The sequence below is a fragment of the Canis aureus genome, chromosome 1 (genome assembly GCF_053574225.1).
Source record: "Canis aureus isolate CA01 chromosome 1, VMU_Caureus_v.1.0, whole genome shotgun sequence".
Taxonomy (NCBI): Eukaryota; Metazoa; Chordata; class Mammalia; order Carnivora; family Canidae; genus Canis; species Canis aureus.
In genome coordinates, this window is record NC_135611.1 from 9,019,556 (window position 1) to 9,033,653 (window position 14,098).

The 14,098-nt window shown below is 36.1% G+C and overlaps 1 protein-coding gene and 2 long non-coding RNA genes across 5 annotated transcripts in view; 2 read left to right on the forward strand and 1 right to left on the reverse strand.

Moving 5' to 3' along the window:
• DOK6 (docking protein 6) overlaps nucleotides 1-14,098 on the reverse strand; it is a 369,850-nt gene that overhangs the window by 224,716 nt on the left and 131,036 nt on the right. For all 3 annotated transcript variants that reach the window (XM_077885115.1, XM_077885193.1, XM_077885253.1), the window contains one exon: nucleotides 8,828-8,942. In XM_077885115.1, the coding sequence (XP_077741241.1) occupies nucleotides 8,828-8,942 (115 nt within the window). The remainder of the gene's footprint in view (nucleotides 1-8,827; nucleotides 8,943-14,098) is intronic.
• The window catches only part of LOC144306055 (uncharacterized), a 117,442-nt gene that overhangs the window by 64,586 nt on the left and 38,758 nt on the right, over nucleotides 1-14,098 (forward strand). The window lies entirely within an intron of this gene.
• On the forward strand, nucleotides 6,614-10,579 carry LOC144306134 (uncharacterized). The gene is made up of 3 exons (XR_013373177.1): nucleotides 6,614-6,732; nucleotides 9,639-9,776; nucleotides 10,173-10,579. It is a non-coding gene; the product is annotated as an uncharacterized LOC144306134 (long non-coding RNA).

Below are 14,098 nucleotides of genomic sequence, written 5' to 3' on the forward strand. Positions count from 1 at the left end.
ATTTCACTCACCTGCATTATACATTAGCGCCTCACAGTACAAGGGAATGAAGTCATAAAACATTGCTCAAATTGCTTCTGTCCCTGATTTGTTTATCATGCCAACTTTATAAAACCAGGACCAAATTTTACCGAATTAACCTAGTCCTTTTGTGACAAGGTGCAACGTAAGGTTTGGTAGTTTTATTCAATGTGAGTCTACAGAGAACGTTAAAAATTTAGTTTCATTACAGTGTCAGCGCTACATGCATTTTGCTTTCTCTAAAGAAAAACTTCAAAATCCCAACACATTTCAGATTACACAAGGTCACTAGATGCTGGTTTTTTTTAAATGATTTCTTCCAAATCTCTTAGCAGGATAGCTAAGAACCAGATGGTTATAAACCAGCCATTCTATTCCACAGTGACTGAGTCAGCTAGAAATAGAAGTTGTTTCAACTTCATTCAAGTTGTCTTTTGTATTGAACAATCAGTAAACAGAAATGTCGCCCATTATCCCCAAAGTAAATGGACTGCTCATAAAAAGTGCTGGGCTGACATCACTTGAAACCAAAGTATTATGTTTATCCACAGACCATGTAATCTGAGCAGCAGCAGTGAATATCTTTTGATATCACATACCCAAATTTGACTCCTTAAATGCAATAAAATTGATTTTGTCCTTTGTAGTGGATATGTGCCAGCTGTTATCTTGGATTCTAGAAACTATACTTTAACAATTTAAAGTCATACTTGACTATATAACTGAATAATTATCAGAATCTGCTAGTTGTTTAACTGGCTCACTTCTATTAAATTAGCTTTATTACCACAAATATGAAAAGTTCTACAGTCAGGGGTGAGTACCTCCAATAATAGAACCTTTAGGTGCCTGGGTGGCTCAGTCAGTTAAGTGTTGGCCTTTGGCTCAGGTGGTGATCCCAGGGTTCTGGGATAGAGCTCTGCGGGGTGTCTGATCCTCCCTCTCCCTCTGCCCCTCCCTCCCTTGTGTGCACACAAGCATGCACTCTCTCAAATCAATCAATCAAGTAATCAATCAATCAATCAATCAATCAATCTTTTAAAAAGATAGAGCCCTTATATGAAGAACTTTCCTTTCATTCATAAGTTGAACACTTCCAAAATCAAATAATCTACGTGAGTCAAAGGATTTCATAATTGGGAAATAGAAATGCTTTAAAAAAACATTTTTGGTGAAATTATACATGCGCATTTTCTTCATTGTAATATTCATGGTGATTAGGCTTCATAGTGGGTTCCATTCACCTAAGTCCAAGAACAGGCTTTTTGTCTAGTGTCTAAATCTTTACCACAGAGGCATAGGTTCATTTCTGTTTATAGGTTCTGTGTCAGAAGTGAGAGCCAACACAGGTTTTGTAATTGCCTATATTATAAAGTATTAATCAAAATAAAGACTTCAATGCATTCCTATTACCTTTCATTTTGAATGAAATGAATGATTTTTTACTGTATCTCTTTTGAATTTATTTGTGGTAGGAAAGATCATGTGAAGCATGAGAAGCAGAAAACCACAGAAAATCCTCCAGGAAAAAAATGTTTTATTAAAACAATCAGCAATAATAATGTAAGATACAAATATATCTTATTGACTAAGAAAGGGTTATGGGGAAAAGATGTTATTTTTAGAAAATAATGTTCTCTTAGAAATAATGATATAGAATCTGGGAACATAATGTGAGCAAATGATATCCAGGTATTTTGGGTACAAAGTAATACTTATACAAAAATTTTAAAAATTTAATTATAAAAATGTGGATATATATTAGGACTTGGGATTTACTCAAATACTTTTCATTTTTAATATGGGGGAATTTATCCAATTCATGAATATTCCATTACATATTTTGGATGGAAGAAACTATATAAATAACTTCATTATATTATGGAATACATTCAATGCTTCAAATAATTATTTCAGAAATTAATCAGGCTGTTCAGACTTTAAATACAACTGACCTTCAATTATTTGGAGATAAATTTTCAGATTTCATATACAGGCATACCATGTTTTAGTATACTTCACTTTATTGTGTTGAGCCAATGTCAAGTTCTTTACAAACTGAAGGTTCATTGGCAACGCTGCATCAGTCTATCGACATCGTTTTCCCAACAGCATTTGCTCACTTTGTATCTCTGGGTCACATTTTGGTAATTCTGGCAGTTTTTCAAATTTTTTTGTTATGGTGATCTTTGATGATACTATTGTAATTGTTCTGGGATGGCACAAACTGTGTCTATACATGATGGTGAACTTTAACTGATAAATGATGTGCATGTTCTGAATCTCCACTGGCTGGCTATCTCCCTGTCTCCTCCTCAGGCCTCCCTATTCCTTGAGACACAACAATATTAAAATTAGGCCTATTAATAATAAAATAAGCCATATTTGATGACAATGCCCTCTTGGTGTTCAAGTGAAAGCAAGAGTCACATATGTCTCATCTTAAATCAAAAGCTAGAAATGATTAAACTTAGTGAGGAAGGCATGTCAAAAGCTGGGATAGGTAGAAGCTAGGCCTCTGCCTCTTGTGCCAGTCAACCATGCTGTGACTGCAAAGGAGAAATTCTTGAAAGAACTCCTGTGATGACATGAATAACAGGAAAGCTAAACAGCTTTCTTGCTGATACAGAGGAAGTCATAGTGACCTGGAGAACAGATCAAACCAGTTGTGACATTCCTTCAACCCGAAGCCTAATCCAGAGCAAGGTCCAAACTTTCTTCAGTGCATGAAGGCTTCGAGGTGAAGAAGCTGCAGAAGAAAAGTCTGAAGCTAGTAGAGATGATACATAAGGTTTAAAGGAAAGAAGCCATCTCTATAACATAAAAGTGCAAGGTGAAGTAGAAAGAGCTGATGTTGAAGCTGCAACAAGTTATTTAGAAGATCTGGCTAAGATATTTCAAGAAGGTGGCTACACTAAATAACAGATTTTTAGTACAGATAGAAATAACCTTAAATTGGAAGATGTCATCTAGGACTTTCTCAGCTAGAGAGGAGAAGTCAATGCTTGGCTATAAAACTTCAAGGGACAGGCTGACTTCTTAGGATGTCATGCAGTGTGACTTAAGTTGAAGCCAGAGTTCATTTGCCATTCTGAAAGTCCTAGGGCCCTTAAGAATTGTGCTGGATCTACTCTGTGCTCTGTAAATGGAACAACAAAGTCTCAATGATGGCACATCTGTTTACAACACAGCTTACTGAATATTTTAAGCCCACTGTTGAGGTCTACTGCTAAGAAAATAAGATTTCTTTCAAAATATTACTGCTATTGGATTGGCAATACATCTGGTCACTCAAGAGCTGTGATTGGAGATGTACAATGAGATCAATGTTGTTTCCATGCCAGCTCACACAACATCCATTCTGCAGCTCATGAATCAAGGAGTAATTCTGGCTATAGTTGACATAGATAGTGATTCCTCTGATGGATCTGGGCAAGGTCAATTGAAAACCTTCTGGAAAGAATCTACTGTTTTAGGTGCCCATAAGAGCATTCATAATTCATGGGAAGGGGTCAAAGTATAACCACAGGAGTTTGGAAGAATTGATTCCAACCCTTATGAGTGGCCCACAGATGTGGTGGAAACATTAAGAGAACTAGAACAAGAAGTGGAGCTTGAAGATGTGACTGGATTGCTACAATCTCCTAGTAAAAGTTTAATGGGTGATGAGTGATGTCTATGGATGAACAAGGAAAGTGGTTTATTGATATGGAATCTACTCCCGCTGAAGATGCTATGAAGATAAATGAAATGACAACAAAAGATTTAGAATATCTTCCATAAACTTAGTGATAAAGCAGAGGCACGTTTTGAGAAGAACTGACTCCAAATTTGAAAGAAGTTCTACTGTGGGTAAAATGCTATCAAACAGCACTGCATGCTGCAGAGAAATTGTTCATGAAAGCAGGAGTCCATCGATGTGGCAAATTTCATTGTCTTATTTCAAGAAACTTGCCACAGGCACTCCAAACTTCATCAGCCACCACCGTCACCCTGATCAGCTGATGCTGAGGCTAGATGCTCCAACAGCAAAAAGATTATGACTCGCTGAAAGTTCAGATGGTGGTCAGCATTTTTTGGCAATACAGTATTTTTAAATGAAGCCATATACATTTTTTTTAGCCATAATGCTATCGCACAATTAATAGACTACAGTGTGGTATAAACATAACTTTTATTTACACTGGGAACCTGAAAAATTTATTTGACTCACTTTATTATAATACTCACTTTATTGTGGTGGTCTGGAACCAGACCTGCAATATTTCTAAGGTATTCTTAGACAGACATAGTTGAACTTTTTCCTTTTTTCTCTTTTCCTTAATGAAGGTAAACAGAATCTATTAACTAGATTCTAGGTTTCCAACATCTAAACCATCTGCTCCTTCATTTTCTAGGCCTCAACTTGAGATTAGAACATATTCAAAAAGAAGGATCAACAGATCTCTTTTCAAGTAATAGGCAAACTCCAGAAATTCTTATTTGCATTCCATCATATCCTACTCATAGGGTTATTGCAGCTGACCTGGTGGGCCATGGCAATTTACACACACACATACACATACACACACACAGCACAATGATCATTTACTCCCCTGCACACCATCACACACAACAATCTGTTATTTGGCAATTGAAACAGTTTTCCCCATGGAACTGCCAAATTAGCCTCTAAAACTTGTTTTTAAAAAATTATCTCTTAGAAAAAGCTGAAATGATAAATATGTCATTATAACAAAACTCAAATACAAATTTTTACTCATTTATTACTCCATTAATTCAACAAATTTTATCAGCACTGTGTTGCTGGATATACTGAGATGAGAAAGAAAATATGGTCATGTCTTCACAGAGAGATTGTGAAGGGAGTATGTGAAGTCCGAAATCAGGGCGCTGTGGATGTGGAGAGCAGAGGTATTAAGTAAGACGAGGGGGCAAGAAGCATGACATACTGGTGCCAAAGTGGAAGCCAGTGTGGAGGTGGCTGGGAGATGAGTGTGTGCAGGGGGCAGAGCGGGGCGGTGGGGAGGCCCTCATGCAAGGAGTACATGTTAGAAGGAACAGCACACACATATGTACCCTTGCCTATGTTTCTTTGTGCTCATAAAACATATACCAGCTACCGAGGCACACATCTAGGATTATTTTTGTCATCTGTCCTTACTGTTCTCTGTTTCTTTTTACCATATTAGACTATACTAAATGCTTTTTTTACCTTGCAAGTCCCTCCGTACTCTCTTTAAAAAAAAAAAAAATACATCACCAGTGACCTTAGAGATAGTATAGATACATTTGTCATTGTGAAGTTTTTTGAGATTATTGTAGATTCACACGTAGTAATAAAAAATATTACAGAGAGATTGTGTAAACTTTGCCCACTTTCCTCCAATAGTGATATTTTGCAAAATTATTGTATAATATCACAACCAAGATATTGACATTGGTAGTGTATTGATTTTATTCAGATTTCCCTGGTTTTGCTTGTACTTACTTGTACCTGTAAGTTCTATACAGTTTGCTGCCCGTGTAGGCCTGTTTATGCCCTGTTAAAATCAAGATAACCGCTCAGTGCCTATGCAAGTTCATGTAACTTTTATGACATACATCCCTCTGGGGCTCCATACCCCCAATCTCATTCCTAACCTCTGACAACTAACCTGTCCTCCATTTCTAAAATTTGTCATTTCACAGATCTTACATAAATGGAATCACAAAATACATAACCTTTTGGGATCGACTTGTTCTCCCTTGGCGTAATTCAGTCAAGATTCATCCAGGTTGCTGCTTTTATATCAGAGTTTGTTCCTTTTTATTGCTGAGGAGTATTTCATGGTGTGAGGGGATGACCACGGTTTGTCAAAAGACATCTGGGTTCTTTTCAGTTTTCGGCTATTTCGAGCAAAGCTATTGTGAATACACATGTATATGTGTGTATGGACATAAATTTCCATTTTTTTCCTGAGATAAATGTCCAAGAATGCAATTGCTGGATCATGTAATAATGACGTTTAATTTTATAAGAAGCTGCTAACCACTTTCCAAAGTGTCTGTACCATTTTACGTTCCTGCCAGCAAAGTATGAATAATCTAGTTTCTCTGCAACCTCACAAACATTTGGCGGTGTTATGTTTTAAACATTTTTAGCCATTCTGATAGGTGCACCATGATATCTTACTATGGTTTTAATCTGCACTTCTCTGATGACTAACTTTAAAAAATTGTATACATTCATTCACATGGTCACATATACATAATTTCATATAAGTGGGGTAGTTTATATGCTGGGTATTTTCTTCTGTTCATTTTATTTTCTATTCCTTTTTCGCGATTGCACCTTTTTCCCAGCTTTCTTTTCCATCCACTTCATTATTACTCCCTCTCACCCCAGGTAACTCTTGGTAAAACACACACTATCTCGTTACTTTTATAAAGGTGACTCTTCAGTATATACTTCTCTGCTGGTTGGTTTTGCTTGAAGTACTAAAATTCATAGAAATGTCTTCCAGTTAATTGGCTTAGAGTTCTTTCTAGTGATTATGTGACATTTCATGATAAGGATATACAATAATTTGTTCAAATATTTTCTTGACAGCCATTTATTTGTTGCCAATTGTGCTGTCATTACACATAATTTGCTTAAACCCATGACCTCATGTGCTGGTATGTATGTTTCTACAGGATATGTTCCCAAAGATGCTCACTGAGTCAAGGGTATGTATACTTATTTCATACCAGTTGCCTGTTTTCTTGAAACAAAAATTGAAGCAATTCACCTTCTCACTAGCCCTCATAAGAATCTCTGTTTACCTGCATTCATATTAGAAATAAAATGTGAGAGCTCCTTTTAATTTTGGCTTTAACCGTATTGCTGTTTTGATTTTCACATCTGTGACTGCTTTACAGCTGGAGTCTTTTTTCCAAATGATTTTGCCATTTTATCAGGAGACATGGACTATTGATCTTAACAACGATCCAAAAAAAATATAATTTGCTAGAAAAAGTACTCAAATTCCCTGTTTATGTGATTTTTTTCTTCCTTTCTTTTTTCCATTGTCATGTGTCATGAAGTTAAGAAAATTTAATAAAACCATGCCATAGTTTCTTAAACACGTTTATACTAGTTTCAAGTAGACTGCTATATCTACACACAAAAGTGATTTAAAAAACAAATAATTTAAATAAGCCATAAATTTAAATGAGTTGAAAACTCTTTGCCAGCAATTCAAATAAAAATGTTCTTTTATTTTTACATTTGGTTCTAGTTTCAGCCTCACTGTCTGGAAATTCTTCTCTTGGAAATTAAGCCCATTTTGTTTTAAGCAAGAGTCTTTGTCTCTCAAAAATGCACAACCCATGAAACAACCACCATCACAAAGGAAATAAAAATAATCTTAAAGAGCTTCCAACATTAGACTTGTGGGTGACAACTCTGCATCTGAATTTCAGAAACATAATTCAGTATCATTCTTATCTGAAATAACAGACTCCAGTATTGCCTATGTACCTACAACATGGCTCAGTGTAATTTCGAAACTGTAAGGCAGTAGTGAAAATTGAAGCACACAAACAATAGTGAAAATTATCTTTTATCTTTTTTGGAAAACCAATTTTATGGTTGTTAATTTTAATAGGAGACATTATCTAAGAGCTCAGAGAAGAGTGAAGTGGTGAGACAGCTTTAAGACAGTGAACAAGATGACACAAATACTTTTGGATGTTATAGGATGCCAGCAAGGTTGGGACAGGCTCTATTGCAAAATGGAATTGATATCACAAGTTAACAGACTACTATGCAATGCCAAAAGTCAATTTTAAACAATGAAATGAGGCCAGATGATGATGGAAGAGAAGTATGGCGAAAGGGATTATGGGGATCCGAGGAATAACACATTGATAAATTCCCATTCAGTTTAGCAAAACTAAGAAAAGCATAGGTGAGGAGATGTGAACAATTTTGTTTGGGCAAGTTGACATGATCAATTTTAGAATAATAGAACCTGATATTAATTACACCTGTAAACTTTAACTCTAAATCCAGAAGCTTTATTTCCTCTTTTTTTAAAAAAAAAAAAATACTCAGCAAGGCTTCTACTAAAGACTTCACTATTATTTTAAATTCCCATCTTTCGATCCCTTAGTGCTTTTTGCTTCCATCCATTATAAGACGAATGCACCATTTCATTGAGAAAAATCTTTAAAAAGCTATAATAAGCCAACTAATACATTACATAGCAGAGGGATTTCAAAATGAAAAATACTGCAGGTTCAAACTATAAACTGCTGTGCATCTCAACGATGTCAGCGTGCTTTATGAGCTGGGATGCTAAAATTCAATCTGAAATGTATTTACTTGTAGTACTGAGAATCCATGAAAGCAGCCAATTGCTCAAAGTTCCGTTCTGGAATGTCTGGGGACTTCAGCTGTGCTCTGCCACACTGTCGCATGGCAGTGTTATTATTTTCCCACCAAATGCCTACAGCTGCACCAGGCAAGAATCAGAAGACAAGTCACAAGCTTGCCCTAACAACATCTCCCAGGCACTGTTTACTTAATTCTTCAAGCTTGAATAGAAACCTCAAGAGTCCTCAGACCACCTGGGAGCAAAATCCAGACACAGACAGATAATAAACAAGCACCCAAAACATCTGTAGGAATCAATAGGTTGAGCTTCTCCCTAAAGTCTTCTACATCACAGTCTTATCACAATAAGCCTTCCTATTCAGTGGTATAACTTAATCCATCTGGGCCATTGTCTCTGAAGCAGTTCAATTTCCAGAAGCTGTAGACGAGGCTATAATTGCTTACCTGACTCACAGGCAAATGTCTTTGACGTTTCATCATGAAAGATAATTGCCACTGCATGCTTCTTTGTCTCTCGAGGCAGTCTGGTTATATTTTTGATGTTGTGCAGTTCAGTTACCTTGAAAGAAAAACATTTTTCACTTAGTGTACAGTATATGCTGGATACTGTAGAGTGCTGAAGCAAAATGATCAGTTATTACTCTCCTAAACCACTTCCCACTGAATATTTGTATGATTTTCCAATTAACTGTAGCCAGAAACAATACAGACCGAAATAAACACATCTTCTCTTCTGCCCTCAGTTTTTGGTCCTTGTTTGCTGGATTTTGAAATAGTCTAAAAATTATGTAGAATAACTCCAGGGAAGCAAGGCCTCTGTGTTTTTATGAAAATTGTATTTTCTGCCAATGGTAGCAGGTGTGGCACACAGAAGATTCTCAATAAATCATTGTTAAATACTCATTGGATTTCATCTCTCTCTTCCCTCCTAACTCCCACCCATTGAGCAAGGTCATGGCGGGGACCATAGTCACAACACAACTGACACTGGCAGAAAAAGTGACTCAAAAATTTGAGGTCATAAATATAAGCAATGGACCTGCTTCTCACATAGTGTTCATAAACCCATGTACCCGTGCCGACCTCACCCCGCTCCCTCACCAAGGCCCATCCCTGATTCATGTGCCCAGGTCAGCAACTCTTTATTCATTTGGCAATTAATAAATATTTAATAAACTTACTTATTCTAGCCCTAAATTGTCTATGGGCGCAAGTTGTTCTGCTACCATTTATCACCTTTTCATTTTTTCCACAGTCCGGAGAAACGGGCAAATGCCTATTCTCTCAACTACTCTGTAAACACACTGCAATAGCAACATTCAAGAGTAAATTTTTAAAAATCTACTTCTCAACATGCTGAATGTGATTTCTTCTAACATAAAAGATCTGACAGGTTCGTTCTCATTTTAACTTACTACAACTATTTAAAAATCTCTCTTGAGGAATGCCTGGGTGGTTCAGTGGTTGAGTGTCTGCCTTTGGCTCAGGGCATGATCCTGCAGTCCCGGGATCGAGTCCCACATCAGGCTCCCTTTGTGGAGCCTGCTTCTCCCTCTGCCTGTGTCTCTGCCTCTCTCTGTGTCTCTCATGAATAAATAAAATATTTAAAAAAATAAATAAAAATCTCTATTGAGGCTTCTCTGATCCATGAGCTGATTAAAAGTGTGTTGTCTAATTTGCACACATTTGGGGATTTTCCAGCTATGTTGCCATCATTAAGTTCCAGTTTAATTCCATTGTGGTCTGACTGCAGATGTTGTACTATTTCTATTCTTCTGAATTTGTGTAGGTATATTTCGTGGCCTAGAATGTGGTGTATCTTGGAGAACGTTCCCCGTGAGTTGGAAGAATGTGTTCTATTGTTTGTTGACATTATCTACAGATGTCCATTATATCCAGTCAACTGATGGTGCTATTGAGTTCAACAATGTCCTTACTGATTTTCAGCCCGCTGGATCTGTCCATTTGTGAAGGAGGGCTATTGAAAACTCCAGCGATGATAGTGGATACATCTATTTCTCTTTGTAGTTCTATCAATTCTTGTTTCACATCTTTTGATGTTCTGTTGTTCAGTGTACACACACTATAGATTGTTATGCCTTCTTGTAGGATTGACCAAGTTATCAATATGTAATGACATTCTTTATCAACCTGATAAACCTGGCAACCTGATAAACCTGATATCAACCTGATAAACCTGACAACCTTCCTTGCTTTGAAGTCTTCTTTGTCTGAAATAAAAATAGCTACCCCCCTTTTAAAATTAATGTTAGTGTGGTATATTTTTAATGAGTTTTTAAATTATATTTTTTGATTCATGTTAGCATGGTATATTTTTCTATATCCATATACTGTTAATCTTTGTATTTATATTTGAGGTGGGTTTCTTTCTGAAAATATGTAGTTGGATCTTGTTTTTGGATCCACTCTGACAATCTCTGTCTTTTTAGACCATTGATGTTCAAAGTGATCACTGATATAGTTATATTAATATTTACCATATTTCTAACAGTTTTGTTTGTTCTTTGTTTCTATTTTGTCTTCTCTTTTTCTGCATTTTATTATTTTAATTGTGCATTTTATATGGTTCTATTTTCTTCTCCTTTCTTGTGATTTTTTGTTTAGCCAGACATGATGTGTTGGCTAAAAGGAACTGCTATAACAAGGCCCTTAGTGGCACGGTGATGAGGGGTGGGGGAGAAGTGTTGTCTAGTCCTCTGGTAGGGTCTCAGTTTTGGACTTAACAGGTGGACTTCACATGTGCTTGTCAGTCCTCTCCACCTTAGGTGGGAGAGGATGGCCAGAGTGGGCAGGAACTGGATATTTCCCTTGCTTTTGACCAGGGTACAATTTTGATTTGCTTGATCTATGTTCAGTGCTTGCTATGTTATGGCACATGCTTTAACTGCAAATGAAGGATTTTGCTGAAGGGAAGTCTTAATTCATTCATGACTTGCAATGCCATCCTAGAAGCACTATCAGTCACTGACCAGTATTCTAGGTGGAGAAAAACGTACAGAAGTATTTCATGTATTTTAAACATTTTAGTCCTCCATTTTTGAAGATAACATTGGTGTTGACGAGGACACGACAGCATCAAAATAGTTAAAAGTATCAATTCATGACCAAAAACTGTACCCATGTCATGTAAAATAAGGTCTGTAAAGTAGAACAATGTGGCTACTTTTAAAAGAGCCTGGTGTTATCTGTCACAGTCCCTTCTAAAATCTGTGGTGACCTAGACATTCAGCCTCATAAAATAACAAACCCATTACTCGGGATTACTGTATAAGCTGTCCAGAGGAGCTCTTTTACTCTCTGTCATAAGGAATTTAGAGTTCTGTCACAATGCTGAGAAGCTAATTCTAATATGTCCTTTATGGATATTTGTTTTTCTCTTACATGTAATTATCTCATTAAGATTAACATGAAAAATTAAAATCAGTAAGACAAACATTTTAAGCAAAATAACCTACAAAAGGTTTGCTTCATATTTATGCATATATACAAATACATATGCACATACATATACTGTATGTGCTTTTTTGTATCTATGTATATATCTATGTATCTGAAAATACTCATCTCCTCTTCCAGGAAAGAAAAATTAGACACCAATATCTTACAGTTTCTGAGGATTAATACCTTGGAGAGAAAGATGAGAACGCTTTTTTTGGAACAATGATTCACATATTATATTTAAAGTACCTAAAGCGTATTCTCAAATAAAGTTAAACTCTTGAATTTTTAAATGACTTGATAAGTGACTCACATAATATTTAAGCTGAATTTTATTCTAACATAGCACATTGAAGTTATATTTGAAAAAGAGATATTATTCTCAAGTGTTATTAATTTTAGCTAAACAAAGGATCTTACCAGAATTCAGTAGAGTCTAAAAGCAATAAAGATCATGTGTTGTCCAAGAATTCATGCAATTTATGGCAGGTGAGCATAAAAGTGGTAAGCTGCTATCTAAGCTATATCATGTGTGACACCTAGTTGTACAAAACAGTATCATAAAAGCATTTATTATTCTGTTCAAGGGCCATTCCCAAACATTTTATTTACAAATATAAAAGAACATTAGAGCAGATACTGTGGGTCCCATCTTTCTTGTCCTCTCATAGCAAAAATCAACAAAACAAATTAATGGACAGCTTAGCAAGATGCAGCAAGCACTGGCGTTTTCTAACTGCTGTGCCATAGGCAACATGTCAGATGATATAGTGTGAATACCGTGTTTGCTCTTCTGTAAAATTTACATTTGGAAATGTGGACAGGTTCTTCAGACAGATGTTCTTACACTGGTTTCCAGAATAGTGCAAGGCTGTTGTTGCTGATCAATAGTGTGATGTCATGCACTTCAGTCTGTGCTCTAAGACATTCAAGAGATGCCAAGAAAGCAAAATACTAATGAGGGAGGGAGAATTCTGCTTCTCAGCCTGTCTTGGTTAGGGTGATCAAGTGTTATACTAAATTATAAAATGGGGATCCCTGGGTGGCGCAGCGGTTTAGTGCCTGCCTTTGGCCCGGGGCACGATCCTGGAGACCCGGGATCGGATCCCACCTCGGGCTCCCAGTGCATGGAGCCTGCTTCTCTCTCTGTCTCTCTCTATCTCTCTGTGTGACTATCATAAATAAATAAAAAAAAATTAAAACTAAATTATAAAATGTTATAAAATCCTACCAGAAGTTTTTTAAAGAAGTTTGTATATCTCCAGAACTACTCTTTTTTAATTCAAAATATATTTTAGGGATGCCTGGGTGGCTCAGTGGTTGAGTCTCTGCCTTTGGCTCCAGATTATGATCCTGAGGTCCTGGGATTGAGTCCCACATCAGGCTCCCTGCAGGGAGCCTGCTTCTCTCTGCCTATGTCTCTGTCTCTGTCTCTCTCTCTGGGTCTTTCAGGAATAAATAAGTAAGATCTTTAAAAATATAGATATATTTTTACAAGTATTCTGAATTATAACAATTTCTGTCAAGATCTAATATATCTGAATCTCCTACCCTCACTTTTCCTTCTCAGTAGTGTGTGGGGATTTACCACCCAGTAAGGAACTTTGTATTTTCTTAGATGAGAAGACCTTTTAAAGTATTTTTAATTCTCAAAATAAAAATGTTTTTATTAGTCTAAAATCTGTCAATGTGATGTAAAATAATTAACATTTTTAAAGTGATGAAATCTGAGAGCATTTTACAAATATGTATCAATCAATTACTGAATCACTTAACAATGTATATTTCTAAACCCTGATTATTCACATGGTTATAAATGCACAAAATACAATTAAAGTTTAATAAAAGAGCCAATTACTTTAGACACATATGAAATGAGCAGATTTTAACTGAAGGGAAATTACTTCCAAAGGATTCAGGCTGTTTAGGTCTAAGTTAATAAATTTAAAGGTTTTATTAAGTGATACAATGAAAACCCAAATCTAAGCACACCTAAGTGATGACTTTGCTAACTGGTGCTGTTTAATTTTCATTTCAAGGAGTAATCCCTAAGGAATTCATAGTGATAAAGTCAGAGTTCAAAGATGAAACACATAACCTTTTCCTGTAGGACTTCATAATGTAGTTGAAGTGATAAGATTACAAATAACAGTGATGAATCCTATGATAGAATTAAAAACAGAGCTAAAGAATCATAGGGGAACAATATCTACTTTTCCAACCAGTTTTGGACATGGCACCTGGATTTCAAAGTTG